The 23,686-nt window shown below is 36.3% G+C and overlaps 3 protein-coding genes across 4 annotated transcripts; 1 reads left to right on the top strand and 2 right to left on the bottom strand.

Annotated features, from left to right (window-relative positions):
- Positions 1-382: 382 nt before the first annotated feature.
- Positions 383-7,516, bottom strand: LOC113717030 (protein MEI2-like 5). 2 transcript variants are annotated; one of them, XM_072064710.1, is made up of 12 exons: positions 7,393-7,516; positions 5,692-5,835; positions 5,125-5,594; positions 4,333-4,491; positions 4,126-4,242; positions 3,857-4,008; positions 2,985-3,076; positions 1,908-2,856; positions 1,731-1,815; positions 1,579-1,647; positions 1,204-1,383; positions 383-937 (listed from the first exon to the last, which is right to left on the bottom strand). In XM_072064710.1, exons 2-12 carry the CDS (start codon positions 5,813-5,815, stop codon positions 803-805), a joined length of 2,532 nt encoding a protein of 843 aa, XP_071920811.1. In that variant the 5' UTR covers positions 5,816-5,835; positions 7,393-7,516; the 3' UTR covers positions 383-802. The 2 variants fall into 2 exon arrangements, with proteins under 2 accessions (XP_071920811.1, XP_027097469.1); XM_027241668.2 differs by lacking the exon at positions 7,393-7,516 and adding an exon at positions 7,200-7,338.
- Positions 7,517-12,987: 5,471 nt separating this feature from the next.
- LOC113708420 (wall-associated receptor kinase-like 20) lies at positions 12,988-13,792 on the bottom strand. Its single transcript, XM_027230876.1, has 2 exons — positions 13,431-13,792; positions 12,988-13,387 (listed from the first exon to the last, which is right to left on the bottom strand). The coding sequence occupies exons 1-2, from the start codon at positions 13,790-13,792 to the stop codon at positions 12,988-12,990; spliced, it is 762 nt and encodes a 253-aa protein (XP_027086677.1).
- Positions 13,793-14,944: 1,152 nt separating this feature from the next.
- Positions 14,945-23,356, top strand: LOC113707731 (uncharacterized). The gene is made up of 10 exons (XM_027230032.2): positions 14,945-15,274; positions 16,480-16,616; positions 16,717-16,848; positions 17,111-17,221; positions 17,850-18,131; positions 18,957-19,156; positions 20,116-20,377; positions 20,926-21,033; positions 21,876-22,067; positions 22,799-23,356. The coding sequence occupies exons 1-10, from the start codon at positions 15,079-15,081 to the stop codon at positions 23,141-23,143; spliced, it is 1,965 nt and encodes a 654-aa protein (XP_027085833.1). The 5' UTR covers positions 14,945-15,078; the 3' UTR covers positions 23,144-23,356.
- The last annotated feature ends 330 nt before the right edge of the window (positions 23,357-23,686 follow it).

The following is a 23,686-nucleotide window of genomic DNA, read 5'->3' as shown; positions in this document are numbered from 1 at the left end:
AGTATGGAAAAACCCTTCGTTGTACTTTTGTTAAGACTCCTGCTATATTTTGACTAGGCCCTGGTTTGAGTTGTACTTTTGGAATTGAAATGTAAAAGTTTGGATCCTGACGTGTATTTTAAATTTAAGTTGTTTTATGATTACCGATGTAATGGTTACATGTTAAGTGACTTGTTAAACTTGAACGCTTCCGCATTATTATATTCATGTTACTCTCTTCGAAGTGTTTAGTCCGGTTTTAAATTGAATGGAATTGCTTGAGTCCTGGCGAGAGTTGGGCAGGCGTCCGCGGATACCCTTTGGTTCGCCTTAGGGAGATGTGGGACGTCACACAGTGTATATAAAATTTACTAGAATCAAAAAAATAAAAAATAAAAAAAGGTTGATAAATAACAAGTACTGATATAGAATTAGAAAAAGGTTTGCTTCCTGCTATACAGACATTCAGCAGCAACTCTGTTCCTAAGTCTGTAAACCAAAAATTGCAACCTTTCAGACCCTCTTGCGATGGCCTTGCAGGAGCGAATTCCTATAGAGATTGAATTCCCAATCTCAACTTACACAAAAATCGAATAATTCCCTACATGTAGGCAAACTTTGCCTTCCATATTCTCTCATGGATCTTAAACAAAAGCCACAGGACCCTATCTGAACCCTATAGTCTCAAAATGCCAACTTATAATATAGAACTGTCAAGTCCAATTCTTGTTGGTTTATCTCCTACATTTGTGCACATATACACTGGTAGGATAGTGTTTACCACCCACAGCCAACCTTTAACATGGCATGTGACCACCCCATGTTACTGCCAGCTCTGCTCTAGTTTATCACATCGACCATGCTCCACTGCATTTCCAGGAGAATCCATAGGTTCTGAACCATCTAATGGACGAGCTTGGATGTTCAAACAATTGGAAGGAAGACGTTCCCAATTGACCTAGATAGATTAGGCATGTCAGCAACCATTTTTATCTCAATCCTGAATTTTAGAGCTGAAAATTAAAACTCCCCTAATCACCAATAAACAACCACACACCACCAACCTGTCCAATTGTCTTCCTCCAATAGTAAATGGGGAAAACCGTAGTGGAAAGATTTGCAAATTTTATCTTAGATGAAAAAAAGCTGCTAATCAATGCAAAGAGACCAAGGAAAATAGCTTGTTATTATTAGTTGCTCTTGTACAATAATTGGCCATGTTACCTTGTCAACAGATTCCGAGCCTTCTGAATGGAAAAGAATTGGCCTACAGCGCTTATCTTCATTCATCAAACTTGAATTCTGGAAATGCGAAACCAGGGCCATCTTCCCCTGAATCCTAGCATATGCTAAAGATGCTACTTTCTCACTGTTGAACTTTTCCCATCTTTTTCCATTGAATGCCTAAACAAGAATGGTAGCCTCAGTACATCTCCATGGTGCTAAAACACATCCAATTTATTATGCACGACGGAAACTGAGCAGGCAGAAGGAGATACGCAGGTCTCCCAGTCCATGATTCTAAAGCTTTAAATTTATCATTGACGAAAAAAATGACTATTCCTAATTCCAATATCTCAAGAAAGAATGATGACAAACCTCATAAAATGGGAGTATGTATTCTGGGGACATCATGTTGATAAATGCATAGCCGACATTGCACTTATTCTTCATGTGCAGACAGGAGTGTATCAGTACAGTCATAGTCAAGAAAAACAGCAAAAGCATAATAAATACATGAATGAGATTACCTTGAAATCAATGGGCAAATACAAGAAGTCGTAGGTACCCCTATGATTTTCATCAATAGCAGCCAGCAACATCTTTGAGGTATACCTAGAGGAAGAAAATTGTTAAATATCCAGATTTAACATCGTACTTTTGTTCATGTGAACTTGAAAATAACACTACTGAGAGGCCGCTCTTACTTGTTTGGAATATTCTTTATCATAAGTGTTGTTCGAGTGTCTTCACCACTTGTAATCTTGTCTAAATCTAGCTGAAAGTGTCTCTTATTGTCCATCTGGTTCCCATTACTCTCAACACGTCTGGCACGTACACGTTCACTACAACCCTCCAAGCTGGTGGCCGCTAATCCAGACAAATAACCATTACCCAAACTCATAGGACCAAATCCAGGAGAAGACATCATGCCAAAACTAGGAGAGCCATTTTCTGACATGTTTCCTGAAACCGAAATAGTGCCACTACCACTCACATTCATCATCAAATTTCTGTCATGATAACCATACACCACACCTCCAAAACTGGGTTTGACAAATGTCTCTGGAGGTTCATGATAAAAACCAAAGTGCCTTTCTAAAGGGACGCCAGATGGAGCAGATCCAGTATGATGATGATGATGCTGGTGGTGGCCATAAGATGAACCAAAGAGTGACACACGGTTGGAGAATGAAAAGCCATGGCTACGGCCATTAGATGTGAAAGGATGTCCAGCCGATTTCCCTCTCCAAGCCAAGGGATCAGTTGGCTCTGGGTATAGCTTTGGACTTCCCCAGAGAAATTGAGGTCCAGTTAATGTTTCAACACCTGAGCCATTTGAACTTGAATCACCAAAAGAAGACACAGTACCAGAATACTGACTTGAGTTTGGCTTATGAAGGGAAAGAGTCTGTTGAGAGGCAGCCCCCACATTTGAATTCCTGTTCGCCCATACATGTTCTGAATAACTGCTCCTCACAGCATTCTTGCCAATTGGTGCAACCCTCATAGAGTTTGAGGATTGAGGATGCAGAATAGAAGCTAACCCAGGCAAATTGCTGCCCATTGTTGGACTGACAGATCTTAAACCAGGGGATTTACCAAGACTCTGCAGAGGACTATGTTCCAAAGGGCTGCCCAACTGTGGCCAATCACCTGCCAGAAATACGGGAATCATAACATGTCCGAAAGGTTTACAAGACATTTTAGAGGACCCTCAATAGATTCACAAATGAGCAAGGCAGACATATTTTACTGGAAAAACTGTCCTGACTAGGCCTCACCTGGGGGCGAAGTACCAATGGAAGAAGCAGCTTGATGACAACAGCTTTGAGATTCATCTTGTTCAGGATCATGACTCAGTTGGAACATAAAACTATAGTCCATATGCATAAAAATGTAAAACTTGAATCAATCAACAATATGGTGGATAAGAATAACATAAACACAGCAGCTTATATAGCCTAAGCCTATCAGTAGTGATAATGAAAATATCTAAATTTGATCAAGAATGACTAAACATAATGTGATACAAAATGCACATCATAAGTTAAAGGAACCTAAGTGGCACAATTTAAAAAAAAAAAAAAGCAGCAAAATTATTTGCTACTCAAACAAACACTTTTTATAAGCCAATTGTTATCACATTTTAGTTCCTTGTTGGACAGGAAAAGGAAGAGATCATTGTTCATCTTTTCCATATTGGCATAAATACCACTGATCCAAACACAAGCAGTGTGGACAAGTCTAGAAGTCAATACATGGAACCACTTAGACAAAATAAAACATTCAGATAAGATGAAGAAGCAAAAGTACCAAGGAGAACCCAAAGTAAAAGACAAAAAGAAGTTGCAAAATTCATACAAGCATCAATATCAGTAATATATGATGAATACAACTCTATTCAACGAAAGGAAAAGAATGATAAACTCAAGACTCCAAGTCACGATGGTTCTTATGGTTTTACAACTATTTTAGATGACGAAGACTTTTACATAGATCAAATTATTTTATCATTTTTCTTTCCCTTCTGGAAGTTTCATTGCATATGGCTAAAGCTGATGAGCAAAAAAGAAGACAAGCTTCTAGAGGGTTTAAAAAGGAAACCAAGCAAAACGTCAAAAATGAGAAACAAAAATTAATCAGGACTACATACTTTCGACGTGATCCTCCAGGACGGCTAGGCTCAAGCTTTATGCGCTTCCCAGCTATGTCACACCTATTTAAGGACCTCAGCGCAGCTTCTGCTGCTCTGACATCATAATATTCTACAAACTTATGGTGTCGCTTGTTTGGTGTTTCCCTAATCTGCTTTCACATAAAGATGGATTTGATGTCAAAATAAGACCATATCCTAAAATGTCAGGGCCAGAAATCGTAAATCACCAATGAAAAAAAAAAAAGCACCTAAGAGAAGTCTCTCACCTCTTTGACCTCACCATAAGCCCCAAATATCTGTCGGAGGTCATCATTTGACACAGATGGATCCAAATTAAACACTACCAAAGTACCTTGATTAAGATCCCTTTCTGATGGGTTATCCTAATGAGAAGGGGACACAAAAAGTAAAGAAACAGATATAAAGAAAAGGGCAAACTTTTACTAGCAACTAGTAAAAATGTCAGATTTAACCTTTGGGATTGAGTAATGGATGTCCAGCTTTCTCCTGCGCAGCGGCCTATTTTGTAACGCCCGCATAGCAGTTCGTGCAGCACGAATATCATAGTAAGATATCATCACAAAGCCTCTATGCTTGCATGCAGTGTAAAGTGTTCTGATATCCCCATATTGCTATTATACAGTAAAAAGAACACTCAGTCACAAAATTGACAATTATTTTACATTAATAATCAGACAACAAAGGTTATAGGTCAAATACTGTTTCACATTCCTAAACCATTTAGCTTGTAGAAAAGGAAAACCTCCAAAAATTGACTTCGATCTCTCCAAAGGAGGTTGCAAATGAAAAGGTTGACTCCATAATGCCAAGGACACTAAGTATGGAGTTTAAGCTGTGTAACTAAAAAGCTGATTTGTTTCCTTCGAGAAAGGACAAAAGTGATCTAGTTTGCTAACCTCACCGGGTATGTGGTGAAGAGTAACCTGTATCATGTTTTGGGTCTGGCATGGGAAAACATATCCTCCAAACTCATGGAGGGAAAACACTAAATTTAGCAGACGTTCACAGTCCTGGGTTTTAAAATCATGGTACTCAATGCCAAACAAGAAACAGAATGAACCCAACAACCCCTTGATATAAAGTACCTCCAAAGTGAATTTAATGTTTATCTTTCAGAAGAAAGTATGTAATAGGCTATAATACATGGAAATGCTTTAATACAATCTAACCCTGATTGACTTAGAAAGTACCAGTTAAGTTCTCCATTTCATAGTCTCCTTCAAATATCAACTACTAAAGGTTACCTCAAAGAGACTTCTGAGCTCTGAGTCCTCAACATTACTGTTGATGTTACGAACAAACAATGTTCTAGAAGGATGCTCTCCAAGTGGATGTTCTCCAGAAACAATTCCCACACCATTTGAAAGTCCAAAATGAGCCACTCCATTGCTGGGAGAACCATCACAAAGACTAGCATTAGAAATTCCCATACTTAAACTCTCCAAAGAATCTGATTCCAATTCTAAGCCACCTCCACTGACAAAAAAATCGAAGTCCTCCGCATCATCCACATGATGAGACAACCCACCCAGATCAAAGCCATCCACTATTCCAGCTAAAAGTTCATCTTCATCATCAGGAAGCAAGCTTCCAATTGCATGATTCTGGTCTATTTCAAGTACATCATTACCACCCACATGTGGGTGGAATTTCTTCAAGCTGGCGGAGACATCATCAATTGATTGGCAAGTTTGGTTGGCATCTTTTGCATTCACTACATTTTAGCAAGCAGAGTAGACTATAAACTGTTTTCTTGGGAAAAAAAATTTATTATTTCTAAATACAGAATTGAAAGTATGGAAAGTGCATACACTTCTGACAGGGAAGAACGGGTAATGAACTTGAAAAAAGTGCAGCATCGGTTGAGGCATGGTAACCACTAGATCCAGAAAAGATCTTCCGTACACTAGTTCCCATATCATCAGACGCACTCATCAAGGGATTGGTTGAAGGACCTAAATGACACCACAACGTTGGAATAAGAAACCAAAGAAATCACAGGATGTTTCATTCCAAGCAACAAAGAAAACGTTATGATTTATGAGGTTCAATACTGTATTTTGCCAACAAATTTAGTTCACTAGATTTTAAATGAGAATAGATCCTCCATATTTCACTGACATAAACATTCACACAGGGTTGCGGTCCCTGTTGTCGTTACACTTAACAGTGAAATTCAAAACAAGCACAAAAGATGCTCAAGCAAAAGAATGTGGCAATCAATACAGCTGACAACAAGGGGTTGCATAGAGCTAGCTGATTAACCTGAATTTTTATGTCATTACGCTTAACAGTGAAATTCAAAACAAGCACAACAGATGCTCAAGCAAAAGAACGTGGCAATCAAAACAGCCAACAACAAGGGGTTGCATGAGCTAGCTCATTAACCGACTTTTTACGTCACTACACTTAACAGTGAAATTCAAAACAAGCATGAAGGATGCTCATACAGCTGACAACCTGCCAAAGTCCCCACATTTCCCAAATGGTTCTCAATGTATGATAATTGATTAAGTATATACTCCACCACATAAAGACGCCCAAGTTCTTAGTCTAACAGGACAAGAAGAATGTAGGTAAGTAGCCTCAACCCTGTGTATTTAAACTTTGACTTATTAAGCAAATAAAGCAGGCATAATAACACAAGATAGTTACATAATCCAAAATTTGAACACAAACGCACAAGTACAGAGAACTAACACTTCTAAGCAGAGACAATAAGCAAGCAAATAAAGGTCAACACTCGATGATCAAAAGAATGTACACAATAGCAATAACTCTAAAAGATTTATTATAGGCCGATTTGACTGTTCAGCAGTTGTTATCATAAACTATACCTAAAAACTTAAATTGTCAATTAATAGATATACAATTCAACAAAATAGATAAAGTAGACAACATCGAATTATCAGAATCATATACCCATCATTAAAAAAAAAAAAAAAAAAAAAAAAAAAGCTGAAGGACCCAAAAAAAAAGAAGGATAAGCACACTTTTGCACCAAAATTACAGTATTACCACCATTTTTTCTCCAAACCCCCAAAACCTTTTACTAACAAATGCTATCTAAAAGCACATAGAAATTCACGAAACGGACAGGATTAAAAAAAAAATTCAAGGCTTAAACCTCGGCATTCTTGAACCAACCAAACAATTCCTAAAACCAACCCCAAAAAGACCAAAAAAAAAAGGCATAAACTGACGAAAAACAAACACAGACACAAACTTCAGCGGGAAAATGGCTGACACTAAACAACTCAGAGACTACAAGCACAAAGAATGCCTGAAGCAGAATTTCAAGAAAGCAAGGCAAACTCACTCCAGATTTTGGGCAAGAAATATACGAAAATAAGGTTTCAGTTACAACCCCTGCTCAGCAGAGAAAGAAAGGAAAACGGACATCTATATGTATATATGCAATGCACCCATAGAAGCAGATAAAGACAACTCTTTGAAACTCGAAAGAGAAAGAAAATAAAAAAGAAAAAATAAATTAGGAAGTGAAGTATTACCAGCAAAGAGACATGCCGTTGTTTTTTTTTTTGAAGGTTTGTCTTGCTTACTTTTTGTTTGTAATATCTGGTTAATTTGTTTATTTGATTTTATTTCTCTCTCTTGCGCTCTCACATAGGAGAATTAGAGTATATATTTTTTCTAATTATGGATTACATGAATTTGATTTAATAAATTGAAGAGAGAGAAAATCAGGTCATTAGATGAAAAGGTAAAGTAAGGGAAAAAATGATTGAGAAGAAGAGTTTATTGTCAAAATAACTCTTCTTTCGAAACATCTACCCAAAGTAACCTGATTTTAAAATTTATTACCTTTATAATTCTTTTTTTGTCACGTAGGTTGCATATGATTCCATCTCTCTTTTCCAACTAACTATTCATCTTTTGTTTTTTAAAAAAAATACTAACACTTGAACAACTGTTTAGGAGTTCCCATTGAGCATTAACTATAAACTGATTAATTAAATATAGTTAAAAACTAATTTAGGGAAAGGTGGAGTGGATAAGAAGGAGGTTTTAATTTAGTTGACTGCATCTACTAGATCCCCAAAACTTATAAAAGTTAGATTTTACCCCTCAAAAAAATTTATGAATAAGTAATTTGTTCCTTGACCTAAAGTCAACTAGCTTTCAAACTTATTCATTGTTGTACTTAAACATTATTATCCAGTTTACTACTAAGGTTTTATTTGATAATTCAATTCAGTATTTAAATTTAATGAATTCAAATCTTAGCATGTTTTCAGACGCGTTTGATAATAAAAAAATAGAATATCTAAACTAATTTTTTTGTACACAAAGCAGCATAAAAATGAAAAACAAAATTCCCTAATTATTGCTGGCAACTAGCTTAAAAAATAAAACCAAGAATTTGAAAAATATGCAACATTTTTTATGCTTCTAATAGCCTCTGCTTAATTATATAGTGATACATGCACTGCTATTATTATCATCCACAAACCACAAGTCTTAGATCTGCTCGATAAAATCTAGCGATGTTCTTTAGAAGAAAGAAACAAAAAGCGAAACGTGAAAAGTGGTGAAAAGCGAGAGATTATCGAGTGTTATTTATATGAGATTTTCTACTTATTTAACATGTTAAATGAGAGCAATAACTACTACTATCGGTTTGATCAATTGCATATTGATGAACAAAAAATTAATTTAATTTAAAAAATACGATTTTTTTTTTTTAGAAAGCAGTCTCAAAGAAAGACAAGAGATTCCATGGATTATTGAAAAATACTTTTCACAAGTCCTTATTCAATTAGTAGTAGGAAGGGACAAAGTGCAACTTGAATAAAAGTTAAAGTGTTACTCTATGCATTTAACCCTGAAATAAATGGTGGCTGTTTTACTTTTATAGGGTATGGTGGGGTTCAACGTTCAAGCTTCAAAAATGTGCATATATGGGAGTAAGTGCAAAATACAAGGCATGCTACAAAGCACCTTAACCGTTGGATTATGTTGATTGATCAGTTTAAAAGTTATTACACGCTAATTCATTAGGTGTATTTTCTTAAAAATCTTGAGATTAGCTTGTGGATTTATTTAGTCTACTAAAGAATAAAAACACTTATGTTCTAAAGATAAACAAAAAAAGAAAGTGTACGTAGAAATCTTTTTTTATTTCATTGAAAAGTACCCTGAAAAAATTCTACTTAAAACGCCATAAATAATTCTTCTCAATATTACACCAATGATTTAACTCTTATTAAATAGTAATTTCATAACTCATAGATAGAATAAAATTAAAAATTTCAAATAGAATAATATATGTGTGTGTATATATGTATGTATGTATATGACCTTCCTGTTTTTCCGTCCTGCGTCCCACATCGATCTGTTGGGATCTGTGAGTATAGGATTTAAGTTTTATAGGAGGTTCTAAAAGTTAGCGCCTTTTGGGATTCTTCCGTGGGATTATGTTAGAGTTAAGTTTGTCGATTTCAGTGGAAATACCTAATGGTTTCACTCGGGATTTTGATGTTGGATAGCTACTATTAATGATAAGATCGAATTGAATGTTGCATTTAAATATGGTGATATGATGTAATGTGGTATTATTATAATAATGATTTTTTGGAATGGTTGAGAGTGAAAGTTGGTGACTGGATAATGTTATTAAATGACTAAATCATATTTACAAGGAAAGTGCTTGCCACAAAAATAAAATAAACTGTGGAGCTGCTCTAGATTCCTTTAATGCCCTTTGTGCTTTTGGTACTAGGGAATATCCTATTTGCTTTCCACGTTTTCTTTCTTTCTTCCATTTTTCGTCACTTGTTTAATTTCAGAGTCATCATCGCAATTTCCTTCTCTTTTCCTTTTTGGGTTTTGCAATTGTAATTAATATCTTTTTTCCTTTTTGGGGTAAAAACATGGGGAAAAAAAGATAACTTTTTTATAAAGTTGGTAAACAATTATTATCTTGTAAAAAGTTGGTTTTATCAATTTTGAAGGTACTATAGATTTGTCTTTTGACATCTTAATCGTAAAATGTCATTTGAATATTCTTTTTTTTTTTGGAGAATATTCCTTTGGATATTCAATAAATATCTATCAATTTAACCTCCAAAATGAGCTTTACCTAAACATTTTAAGTTAAAATAAATGTGGAAAATATATTTTTGTTGAAGGATTAACTAGGAAACTACGATAAGCATTTTTTCCATCTTTTGTCAAGGGAGAAAAAGGGAGCTTCATGGTAACTTTCCAATAATAAGAAAGAAAAAAAAAACAACACAATAAAGTTGGCTACTTTTAACTATAGCACACTATGATTTACAAAGACAAAAGCTAATTTTCATAGCTCATTTTCGTACAAAGTTAGAAGAAACCAAATCCTATCTTTCTTTAGAAAAAGAAAAGATTGACAAGAAAGGGAAAATATAAGAAATCAAGAAGAAAATAGGGTAGTAAAGTTAAGTAAAAAAGAATGAAATACCATTATGAACCTATTAAATTACATATAAAAATGACTCCATCAAGTTAAGATGGTTCCATGTTCATATAAAAAGAAGAAAAATATCCCACATCAACAAATTGGAAATTTCTATGCATATATTAGTTCAATTTCAAGAAATCTCTTGAATATCGTATTACTTAGTTATTTAGATGAGCAAGTATCAAAATATTAGCACTGTATATGATAATATTTTAGAAATTTTGAGTTCAAATCCCTTCATTCATCCTCTTCGCTTCTTAAATCTTACTCCTCCTCTGTTACCAAAACAAAAAAAAAAAACAAAAATATAATAAAAGTACACAACACAACTACACAAAACCACATGTCTCTTCATGAGGATGATATGTCATTAAGAATGGAGTAACATATGAGCGCAGAAATTTTCCACATGGGAAAGCAATCAACATATTACAAGAGAGCAAGCCAAGAGTTGATTTTTGTATAATGAGATTTGATTTAATCTGTTTGAAAAACTATAGCATGCTAAATATTTCGATCTCGACAAAGCTCTAACTCTCTATAAGAAATCTACCACATTTAAATGTTGTCAAATGTGATTATTTTAAAATTACGTATTGCGCGTATTTTAAAAAAAATTTGAAAAAAAATCACTCATAAAATTTACGATTATCTTCATCAAATTGGGATTTGACAAATTCCTTGCTTACTTTCATTGAGTTTTAAGTTTGTTGGTCATGAGATATGATATTAACTATAGATAAACTACATCCGTCAATGAATAGACCCTTGTTCTCCAAGCCTCCTATGACAGTACCGAAGACGTGTTGAACTTTCTTGAACCCAAAATTGGGTTAATTCCACTTTGTCCCCCCAAACTTTGGATGATTACTCACTTTAGTCCCTAAAATTCAAAATGGGACACTTAAGTCACTAAAACTTATAAATTGGGACACTTAAGTCCCTAAACTTATAAAATGGGACACTTAAATCCCTAAACCCTTATAAAATGGGACACTTCGACCACCACGACATTCAAGATTTTGTTAACAATTTTTCTTAATTGGAAGGTATTTATAAGTTTAGGGACTTAACAATTTTCCTTAATTGGGAGCATTCAAGACTTCGAGCCTGATTCTGCAAGAAAGAAATCTGCAACGAGGAAAACATTTAGACTTGAAAACTTGATGAAGAAGTGCTCGATCAAATGTCCTCAAGTGACAAAAACCAATTCCTCCTTTATGATGAGGCAAAATTTACCCCAACTAATTTGGTGTATTGGTTTCTTTGCCTGGACTTTTAAGTGGACTTGATGAGTTTTTTATTCGCAGTTCAAATCGGTTCAATTGGTTTAACTTAGTTCAAATTTTTTTATTCTTTTATTTATTATGTAAATTTAAAGAGTTTAATTTTTTTTAAAAAAAAAAAGTTTAGCATGAATTGGTTTAAAAGTCAATTTTTATTGATTTTAACCAATTCAACCGACGATTGATCAGATTTGATTGATTCAATTGATTTTCTAAGTTGACTAGTGAATTGGATCGATATCATAGCCGATTTGTGATTTGACTAATCTGGTTCAATTCTTGAAACGCTGCATCCCACCAAAAGGCACTCAATTCGTCACTGGCCGAATATTAGTTAGTGATGAAAAGTTCGAACATGTATTCAACACGAGAGACGGAATGACTTGGGATGGCTTGTATACTAATTTTAGCAAGATATCTTTTGCTGACTTTAGAACTTGATCCTTAATTGAAGAGAATACTTCTGTTTTGAATGTCCAACAACTTACAAGGAGCCCAAGATATTTGTAGGTGAGATGCAACTTCCTTAATCCCCAAAAATTGAGAAACCATCCCAAACATCCGCATCTGACCCACTTAAGATTGTGGCGGACTTGTCCACATTAATCCCTTGTTATGAAGCAGCACCATACATGCTTATTATCGTGTTAATGAGGCGCTTCTTCAACCGTTGCTTTCGCAAACGCTGTAAGTTTCATCCGCAAACAAAAGGTGAGAGACATGGGAACCTGCACACCAAATTGAACCTAGAAATTTTACTATAATACTCATGTTTTTCTTGGGTTGCGAACCAAAGAGTCCAGTTAAATTTTGACCTAATTATTCCGAATTTCGACTTAATTCCATTAAGTTCGCTCGAACTCGACGAGTTCTAAATGTAAAGTTTGAACTCGAGTTTAAAAAAATTTTAAAAAATTATTTTATTTTATAAAAAGGGCAAATTATCCAATTGGCCCTTTAACTCTTTGTCTAAGTAAAATTAAGCCCCTCATCTATTTTTTGCTGACTTTAAGCCCTCGAACTTGTAAAATGGGGAACCCGTGGCCCTTTCAGCCAGTTTCTCCGGTTTTGCAACCGGATGACCAATTCACACGAACGCAAGTGTGCTTCTTTCAAGGGTATTTTTGTCCTCACATTCTAAGCAAAAAGGGCGCACATAGTCCACCTTTCTATTTGATTTCCCTCACTCCCCTTACTCTTCCCTGCGCAACTCCCACGCAATCCCATGGCCGTCTCTATCGCCACCGCAGTAGCCGCGGCCGCCGCGGCCTCCCAGAAGCTCTCTCTGCTTACAACCCCTCCTCATGACAAGCCCTTCTGCTCTTCCTTCTCAAAAACCCTCCTAAAACCCTGCCACCCCGTCACCACACCCGCAAAGTCCACTGGGCCGGTGTCTCGGCCGCTTCCAAGAAGTCTTTCTTACCCTTGGAACATGATCCAGCGATCGCATCCCAGTGCAAGCCGGAGTTACAGAAGCACCTCCGGACCCCACTGTTCGAATTTGGGTCGAGTCCACAGGTGGATTCCGAGTCACAATCCGTTTGTTTCCGGCAAATGGGTTCACTAGGCGAAACCCACTGCAACTCCAGGCCAGGCTGCGGCCACCTACTCACGGGCAACGAGTAATCCAAGTTGACAAAAGCCCGGTACGCCCGGCAACCCGCATCCCTCACCCGAATGGAATAAGAAGTCGCCGACCCGCCCGCCCTGAACGTGCAGCATATCTCCGAATTCTCACAAGCGCCGCCATCGCTGACACTCCTGGTCCCGTTGATAAACGTATGACAGAGACTGCTTGAGGTACAATTCAAAGGAGAGATCAACAGAGTCTGGGTACAATTGAGGTACAAGATGGTGTTGCTGTTGGTGATGTTGAAAGGCAAGGAAGGGGGAGGGTTGAATGGTGAGACGCTGGAGTTGAGGGGAAACGGAGGTGACCGGGTAGGTGTTGTTTAAGGTGTCGAATAAAAGTGAGCCGGCGCTGCAGCGGAGCTTGTAGAGTTGGTCGCCGCAGGTGGGCCTGATGCTTAGTGGGTAGGGAACCGGCGTGGCGCCGCAGTCCGGGCAACGCTGAGCGGAGAGTGTAGGCTTGGAGAATGTTACCAGAAGCAAGGTGCAGGTGGCCAGGAGGAGGAAGTGGTGGCGAGGGGCTGAAGAGATCGCCATTGAAAGAGAGGTATTGGTTGTGGATAAAGATGGGGTTGGATCCTTTTGTCTGATGTCTCATCTGAAGCCTAAGTCTTGCATCTTTGAGAATATTTATTTTTCTTTACCCAATTCAGTAGTTTTTGGGAAGTCCGTTTACGAGTCTAGGCGGGCATTTGGGGAAATTTTGGCCACTGTATTCCCCGTTGATTTCTAAGCCAGTGGAGGGAAGGTGGATTATGTGTGCCCTTTTTGCTTAGAATATGAGGACAAAAATGCCCTTGAAAGAACCACACTGGCATTCGTGTGAATTGGTTCTCCAGTTGCAAAACCGGAGAAACTGGCTGAAAGGGCCACGGGTTCCCCATTTTACAAGTTCGAGGGCTTAAAGTCAGCAAAAAATAGATGAGGGGCTTAATTTTACTTAGACAAAGAGTTAAAGGGTCAATTGGATAATTTGCCCTTATAAAAAATGAATAAAATAGTAATTTTTCTTAAAAATAATAAAATATTAGATATATATATATATATATATATAATCGAATCAACTCGCAAGTTAACTATCTAAGTATTTTTAAACTTGAGTTTCAACTTGAACTCGACTTGATCAGTTCAAACTCATCCTTATGTCTAACGGAGATATAGGATTCATGAGATAGACAAAAAACGCCAATGACTTTCAAACTATTACAAAATTCAACTTTTATCCCTCCAATTATTAACTGATAAGTTGTAACCCTTCAACAAATTAAAATATATAATCCTAACCCTTTCATCAACTTGAATTATCATGTCATAGTTATAGATTTATAGTCATTGAGAAAATCTTAATTATCACAAAGAGTATCTGTCAAATTTTTTACTCGAGTTCGGTGTTGATCCAGTTTAAATTGAGATTTGACTTAAACTGCTCGCAATCGGCTTGCAAGCAATTTCACTTGTATGCAACTTTGTGTTATTCAAATAGGTAGTAGAAACCTTGCACTAAAAGAAAAAAAAAAGGATATGGCGAAAGTCTTTTTGTTTAACTCCATTTAAGGATTAAAGAAGCCAAATTAGTCCTATTTCAAAAACTTGCACAATATATATTTGTATGTATCAATGCTTCAAAAAAAAATATATATATATATATATGTATATCAGAAGATTTTTATCACCGACTGCAACCGTTAGATTAAGATGATGCATCATTAGTTGTACCTCGAGCATTGAACGTTGTACAATTAGTTTATCACCTCTGCGCCGGTATCCTTTCAGTTCTACTCTCCATTCTCCAATTCTGCTCTCAGCGTTTCAGCACAAACACCATGCAGAGCTCTTCTTGTCTCCTCTGTTCTTCAAACTTTCCCTTCTCCCCACTTCCTTTCCCTTCTCCTCAGCAATTTGCACTTCTCTCTAGAAACCAACGAACTAAAACAGTTTCCCCTTCTCCTTTTCCAGCTAAATTTCCACTCAGTTCTTTATGTGTTCACCAATATATCTTCCCCTCCCTTCACTGTACAGGTAATGCTGTAACCATAAAGTTTCAATCCTTCCTTTATTTTTGGAGATTTTCCTTTGTGGGTTGTTTATATTCTTTAAGTATTATGCTCTCTGTTCCCTTTTCTTGTTTGTTTGTTTGTTTATGGAAGATGATGATATTAGCGAACCTTGTTTTAGTCATGTTTTATTGTTTTTCGCATGTGGTTTTCGTGTTTTGGCAATTTTTGCCAGTGCACTATTGTTGTTTTTGCACAGTAATTCTTTGACTGGTTTTCCCCAACGCCGAATAGTTGAATTCAAACAATGTTTGAAGGAGAGTCTATTTGTCCCAATTAAGTGAATTACCCTGTGAAATGGGACTGATAAGGCATCAGTTTGGTTAGAATTGGAGAGTATTTTCCTCTTTGTTTTCTGAATATTTTGGTCAATTTGGAGAAATCTTTCTGTTGTTGTTATTGTATAGCTAGCAGCAGAAATTAGAGTGCTCAAAATTAGTAGAGCTATTTTGAAATGTACTAAGTATAGCGTGATCAGCCTGTAGGCCAAGCTCTATTGTTGCTGATTGTGATTCAAGGAAGCATTAGTTCAGAGTAATCATAAAGAAAGAAGAAACTAAAAATACCAGTTTTAGTTTGTGGTCATTTTTGCTTTTTTCGCACTCTGCAGCTAGGAGAAATTCAATCAAAATTTACTTATTATTAATTACCCTTTTCACTTTTATGTTGGGTATCCTTACCGAGCTTGTTATTTCACTTCATAATTTAGTGGCCTGAACAATTGCACGAGCAATTTCCTCTTGACTACATGTTTGGCAGGGAACTAGTGATTCATCCATAAAATATGGTGTCATTTAAGTGATGTTGATTTGAAGTTCTGTCGATTCATTGATAGATGTAGTATGGTTACAATTCATACTTATGAACATATGGTTATTGGATATGAGATTAAACCAAGTTCATCTTTCCGTTCATCATGATATCTCAGATAAATCTTTCTTTCTCTTTTTCGCTGCTATGATCTTTTCTCTATATCTCATGCTCTGGCTTCATGAAAGCTTTGATATTCTAACATGATTCTCAAACTGTTGCCACATGTTATTTTAAGTTCTTGGTGCAATAGTAAATGCTTAAATGCTTGTTCTTTGTTTGTTTATACTTTTCTGGTAGATTTACATAGCTACTGAAGGCTTAGAACTAATGCAATCTTGTGAAATGATTCAACCACAGTTACACAGGAGGTTGTTGAAACAACTCCAACTGAATCAGAATTTGTTGACATCGGGTACATATGTAGTGTGCATGGGCTTCAAGGGGAGGTGCGAGTAAACCCAAGCACTGACTTTCCTGATCTACGATTTTCCAAGGTACTAAAAAAATAGAAATGTGAATCTGCAATTAATTTTTGAATCTTCCATTTTGGAGTGCTTCATGCTTTCTAATTTGGTGGTCTATGTTCCTTATTAGCCTGGGAGGCGATGGCTAAGGCAGCAAGTTTCTGGGAGGGAAATGATGCAAGAAATTCAACTGGTTGAGGGGAGAGGACACCCAGGACAGGCTTGGATACTTAAATTCAATAAAATTGACTCTGTTGATCAGGTATTCTTAGAATTGTTCCATTGCTTGAAATGTTGCAATGCAGATATTTCTAACATGTTTGCTACTATATACTACTAGCACTCTCTTGAGTGCTAGTTAGACCTATTATGGCTCAAGAGTGAAGGCAATATTTCTGGTCAACACATTTTGTAATCTCTAGATATTAACTTTCTCTGGTGTTGGATTAAGCAAATATTAATTTATTGGATGGTCTTGAAGTAATCATGCTATTTAACTTACTATGTACTTCCTTCTTTTTCAGGCTCTGAAACTTGTTGGGTCAACTATACTGATATCTGAAGAAGATAGACCAGAGTTGGAGGAAGGGGAGTTTTATTCTCATGACCTTGTTGGCATGAAAGTTATTCTTAAGGTTGTGCTCCATAGTTTGTAAGCCTGCAACAAGAGATCCAATAATTAAAGATATGTTTTGTTAGTTCCTGGTTCTTCTAAGCTGATTATGAGAAAGTGATTCTGAATATAGATATTTGACAAATTGAAGACATCTTTATGTGTCAATGTTTTGAGAAGCTAAAAGCTGTTTCCAAAAGTACTTAAAGGGCTGCTTATAGCTATTGGCTTTGTAAGCTTAAACTAACTTAGACAGAAAAGTCAAAGGCAAACTGAAACACCTATAAACAACTAAGCCTAGAAAACATCTATTAGCAGCTGATTTTAAGCGAACTCAAACAAAGTATTCTGTGTTTAGCATGCCTCTTTGACACACATATTCCTGAAATCTCAAATGAGTGCTGGTCATTAATATAAAAAATTCTATTGACTTATCATTAAACAGGTACTAACCTCATTTTAAAAATGTTGCTGCTGCACTTGCACTACCATCTCAAAGTAGGAACATGTTTTACTATGTGTTCTGTATCAGAAGTCATAAGCAGTTGCGTATAAAGTTTCTCAATGAGAGTCATAGTTTTATTCTGTTTACTCTAATTCATTGTCATTCTATCTGTCTGTAGCATTTCATTGCATGTTGTCTGTTTCAGGATACTGAGGAACCAATTGGAACTGTTATCAGTGTTTACAATAGCGGAGCGAATGACCTTCTACATGTCCAACTCAGTTCATCTGTAGACATATCTAATCAAACTGGAAAACCTAACCAGGAAAGAGGTGGTTCTGGCCCTCTTGTGTGGATTCCATTTGTTGAAGCAATCGTTCCAGATGTTGATGTAAGTAAGAGAGAGATGCTGATTACACCTCCAAAGGGGCTCCTCGAGTTAAATATGCGCTCTGATGAGAGGTCCAAGAAAGAAAGGCGCCAGCTTGTGAGGCATATTCTTTTTCTATCTGACTCTTTGTTTTATTGATTTTACATCTAAAATGCAAGAGTATTGTTTATGATCGTTGGATCGGTTATTTTATAAATTTGTTCATTCTATTTGAATTTCCATTCTTTCTTTGGAGTTCTGCATTTGTGTGCATGTACTGTCCACTTTTCCAATGTGGAAGAATATTCATTTTGTCTTTGTCTTCCTGGGTCTATTTCTATTCTTAAATGATCATTTTAAAGTCTATCCTCAATGTATGAGCCATTGATTGCATACCGTTTGAGCCTAATATTACTAATGTCTCTACTTTGTCTTAGTAACAATTCCCTTGTCTATGGTTGATTTTGAGCCTCTGACATGTGTCCAGTTCTAAATGTATTTTCTTGCTGCTCTTCTTAGACTTGTGATGTTGTTACTTGTACCCTGCTACTTTGTATTGTACAGCATCCATCTGCTTGTGAAACATAATTCATGTTCTTGCCTTTCTTTCGTGCTACAGTTTGACCATCTCTTTATACCTGTTAGATGTAGGCCTTTTTTGCATACTGATCTGCACAATCTTTTGTTAAGTTCATTTGTTGTCAATATAATTTCTAAGTTTGTGCTCTTAGGGTTGTGTTTCTTTCCACTACAGTTATAGTTGCAAAAGGTAATTCATTATAACCTATACCATAGAAACTACTGAGCACTTCCACTGGTGTCTTTAGTTGAGTCTGAGAAAGTTGATTTGTACTTTACATTGATAAATTCCAGTTCCATATATGAGGACTCTTGCTGCAGGTCTAGATTTTAAGACTTGGCTGTGTTCTTTGTGAATTCCAGGAGTGGAAAGAAAGGAAAAAATTTCAAAAGCGCGTCATAGCAGCCAAGAAGAAACTTTGTGAACTGGAGCAGCAACATGTTTTTGACGGGTTTAGACATGGGGGAAAATTGCAAGGAAGAATACTTGCTGATCAGATAGTCACTGTAAATTCTAAATTGCTTCAACAGGCATTACGGAATATTGAGATGAACACTCTGAGGTAATTCTTCAGCTATGTTAGCTGTACGTAATTTGGTTTTGATTCTTGTGAGGATTAACAGACATGACTTTGGACCAATCCAATTAAACACATTGCTGTGGTTTCTAATGATTGAGGCCAGGGAACATCTTGCACATTGCAGTGCTGTTGAACATACTTGTATATTTCAAAACAGCTTATGTTATGTGACTTTGATATCAGGCTTTGTCACCATAACTCCTAATCGCTTGAAAGTGCGGAAATGTTAAAATCTGTTTTGTCCTTTTTTTTATATGCAAGTCATATGGAATTCTTTGATTTGTGGTGCTTTTTCCTACTAGATCAAATGCTTAACAATTGCACCCATAGATACACGATGTCTGAACTACTAATCTTTCACTCTTCATAGCCAGCTTTCCCACTTTATCAAGCTAGAGGTATGTGCATGCTGGAACATCTTTATCTTTCCTGTCACCCTGTGACAAAGGAGGTGATTTTAAATGTGTATTTTTAAAAAAATTTCAGTAATGAAGGAGGTGATTTTAAATATGGCTTTTTAAATTAAGCTTTGGAGTTGACTTACTTTTCCTTACTGCAGCACTTTAACCATTTAATTATTTTGGTGTTTTAATTCTGGTGCATTCTCTCTGCCAAAGCTGGATGGATTCATCAGAACTTCAGTAATGTGGGAGAGTTGAGGGGGTGAGAAATGAGAAGATGTTTAGGTGAAACCCTCTACAGTCCTTTTTTTAAAAAAAATTTTTTTGAATGTGATTGAATAAAACTTAATTTGCTGATTGGTCTCATTTTCAACTTTTCCAATTGGCTTTAAAAAGTAATTCTTATATATTTCGTATGTGCTATACATTATTTTCTTCCCCTTGCCTCCGTCCACTCGTCAAGGTGCCAGGAGCAATAGTTCTCTTTGGATCTGATTTATGCTTGTGTTGACCTCTGTTACATGAAATTATTTTTCTCAGCGATATGCAAATAAAAAGTCCATTAGAGAATTTGGGAAAATGCTTCTCTGCAAAAATTAAGGAGCAATCAGACGCATATTCAAAATTGCAACAGAAGGGCCTACACCTTATGTCTCAAGGCAAGGTTGCTGTTATTTTGCTCTTGGAAGACAGTCAAGAGGCTAGGAGTTCTAATCAGTGTGCTGTTGATTCTGAGGGAAGTGAAGGAATGAACTGTTTGCTCGTGGAGGCACTAATGAGCGACAGCCAACAATTAGTGAAGGTGATCTGTTGTGATACAGTCAAATTCAACAAACTTTTTGTTAGTTTGGGTGGTTATATAGAAGACTTTCAGTATGCTGAACTGTTTAGCAGATGTGACTATCTGTACACTGTCGACATACAGAATGCTAAATTGTCCATCTGCATATGATGATCAGTATGCTGCACTGATATTCTTTTGAAGTATGTTAAAAGAGATCATCTCTTAGGCATATAATTTTTTCTGGTTCTATTAGTTATATATTTGGGTTCTGTCCTTCCTGTTAAACCGTTTTGGTAAAATAGGTTTTGGTCACTATATGATTGTGTTCAAGTCTGGATGAAATTATAAAAGGTACTAGCCATGTCTGCTTATTTCTTTGAAATAATGCTTGTTTCTGATATATGACCGAAACTCTGAAAATACTAGTGTCACACTTATAATTGGATGCTAAAATTCCTTTGATCCCATATAATTTTGGAGAAGATAGACGTTGGAACTACTGTTATACAGCATGATGGAAGCACTGTGATACAGCATAATCTGACTTGTATAGTTTTTAATTGCAGAAATTGCGCCCTTCTGTTCCTCTGGTAGTGGTTTGTCCAGCCCATTCAATTGGTTCTCTTCAGGAACTCTTTTCACATTACAGCCACTTTGATTTTGACCCTGATAAGGTGCATTATTGCTTTCAATCATATTCTGGCATTATTTTGTAAATTAACTACTCAGGCTGATGAAGCTGGGAGATATCCTGTGGTCAATGACATTCTACCATCTTCTAGACTTTCGCAAAGTAAATGCTAAAGATTTGCAAGTAACATGTAGCATTTGGTCAAACTACTACATTTTTTCAGTCATAGTTGCCTGCATTGGTTTGAACTTTCTTTTTTGTTGATGACTTTTCATTTTATGAACTAGTATGTCATATTTCTCTTAGAAGCTGTGTGAAGAAAGATAATGTATAAGAGAAAGTAAAAACATTTTCTAGTGATCTGCAGATATATTTGGGATAGCTTTTTGTATTCTTGCAGAGAGTTAATGCAGGGATTTAAGAACTTGAGTTGTTCTTTAGGTGACCATATTTTCTTAAATTGGACTGATCTTCATATTAAAAAGCCAGGAGGGCCCTTCTTTTTATCCTTCTGACTGCAACAATTTGATTTTGAGGCCTTTTGATTTGTTGACCTGATGCAGATTGCTGATTCTATTTATGCTCTTTCAGTCAGATGGGGAAAGTAAACAGTGAAGAGTTGATTTTTCAGGAATCTGGGTTGAACTCTAATATGGCGTTCAAAATATAATTTAGAGAACTGGAATCTTAGACGTGGTTGCTAAAAAATATGATTCAGGAACATGCTGTTACTGTTGATCTGTACAATCTTATTTAGCAATACCATTGCTATGTTTTAATTAAATAGTTTCGAGGATGTAAAAATGTCTAGATCCTGTTCACCAAATCTGCTTCAAATTTTTGGCTTATTATGCGCTTGCTCTTATCATTTAAAACTATTTGTAGGTTTGGTTCTTTGAAGAAGAGAAGCTTCCAGTTGTTGGTGTTCCTCTCGAAGAACCCAAAAAGCATAAGATTTTGATGGAATCACCATGGGAGATACTTCAAACACCAGTCGGATCAGCAGGAGTGATTAGCTTCCTTTCATCCAATAACTTGTTGAATAACCTTAGTACACTTGATGTGGATTATATTCAGGTCAGATATACTTCGTAGCAAAAGGTTCTGCATTTTTTGCTCTTATGTTTTGACAATTGAGATACTGCAGTCATATAATTACCCACAAATGCACAAACCCAGAGGATAAAAAAACTAACAGTTGTAAATCGAACTCAGAAACTTGTATGGTCTCGCTAATTGTTCAAAACAGAATTTATGATGGTCTGAAACGTATGCCTGTAATATGAGCATCTGCTTTAGTAATCATATAATTACCCGCAAATGCATGAACCCACATGACGAGAAAGGCTAACAGTTTGTAAATAGAACTCTGAAACTTGTGTAGTCTCACTAGTTGTTCAAAATAGAATTTATGATGGTCTGGAACATATGCTTGTAATATGAGCATCTGCTTTAGGTGTTAGTAGTCTGCATCTTTGTGCATCACTTCCCATTTTCTAGCTTCTGCCTGTGAAGCTAATCAGAAAAAGATTTCCAAATACAAATTGGCGTTTCAAAAAGGTGGCAAGGTAGCTGAAAGCAGCATTCCTCGTCCTAGTCACTCGTAATATCTGACTTTTTTTCAGTGCTTCCGTTCTTTGTCATACAAAGTATCCCAGAAATGGATTTGAACCTGAACCATTTGATGATTTTAGCTGTAACTAAGCCATCCCTTGTATCCAAAGTCAATGCGGGTTCAAATGTTCGAATTTCTGTGTTGAATTTGCATGTCATTGACATTGATTTACTACCGTGGGATGCTGTTTCAGGTTTGTAATTACAGAGTTAGAGATAGTCGGAGACAAACGCTACTCGGGCTTGTTGATTCGCGCAAAGCAAATGCTGGAGTCGAAATCACCGAGGCTATGGACCAAACAGAGAGAAATCTGAACATGGTATTTTCGATGAAATTTATGAAAAAATTAACGAAGCAGACGGATAATTTGCATTTTGAAGCTGTTCCAAAGGCAAGTGCACACACACAGAAGGTTGACAACGAGTGGGTTGATGTTATTCCGACTTCTCCAAACTCCTGGGAGTTTCGTTGTTCAATATACAGTTGCTTGAACTCTTGTCCTCCCGGTCAGGTTTCTGTGTTAGAGGTTACAGAGTGATAGATGAATTGTTCTTCATCAGCAAAAAGCCTCCTAAGCTGCAAATGCCAACTGATAATTCTCGATGTGAAAACACAGAGCCAGGGGGCTGATCTTTGAATAGGAAAAAGAGTGGATCCGCAGGGTCCCAAATGAATTGGTTTTTATTCTCTTTTGGTTTCTTTTAAACATGGATTTGTGTGAAATTAGAGAAATTTGTTACAGTTGACTCAATTTGGTTAAAATTTTGTTACAGCTAATCAAATCTAAGTATCTAAGTATAAAAAAAAGGGAGAATTGTAGTTTTGGTCCCCAATGTGGGACCTGTGTGCCAAATTAATCCACAATATTTTGGTCAAAATGAGTATAGCTCCCAAAATTTTTGATTTTAGGCAAATTGAGGACAACTAATGGAGATGAAACAATGACTAACAGTCAATATCAAATTGCTATTAGTCAACAATATTGACTCTGCACTTTTGGTCCCTAATGTTTGATTGTGAATCATTTATACATCACTAAATAGTGATATTAAGAGTTGTAGCATGAATTGAGATACACATT

Source organism: Coffea arabica, chromosome 9c, assembly GCF_036785885.1.
Source record: "Coffea arabica cultivar ET-39 chromosome 9c, Coffea Arabica ET-39 HiFi, whole genome shotgun sequence".
Taxonomy (NCBI): domain Eukaryota; kingdom Viridiplantae; phylum Streptophyta; class Magnoliopsida; order Gentianales; family Rubiaceae; genus Coffea; species Coffea arabica.
The sequence above is the reverse complement of the archived record's forward strand: the minus strand, read 5'-3'. Positions and strand labels throughout refer to the sequence as shown.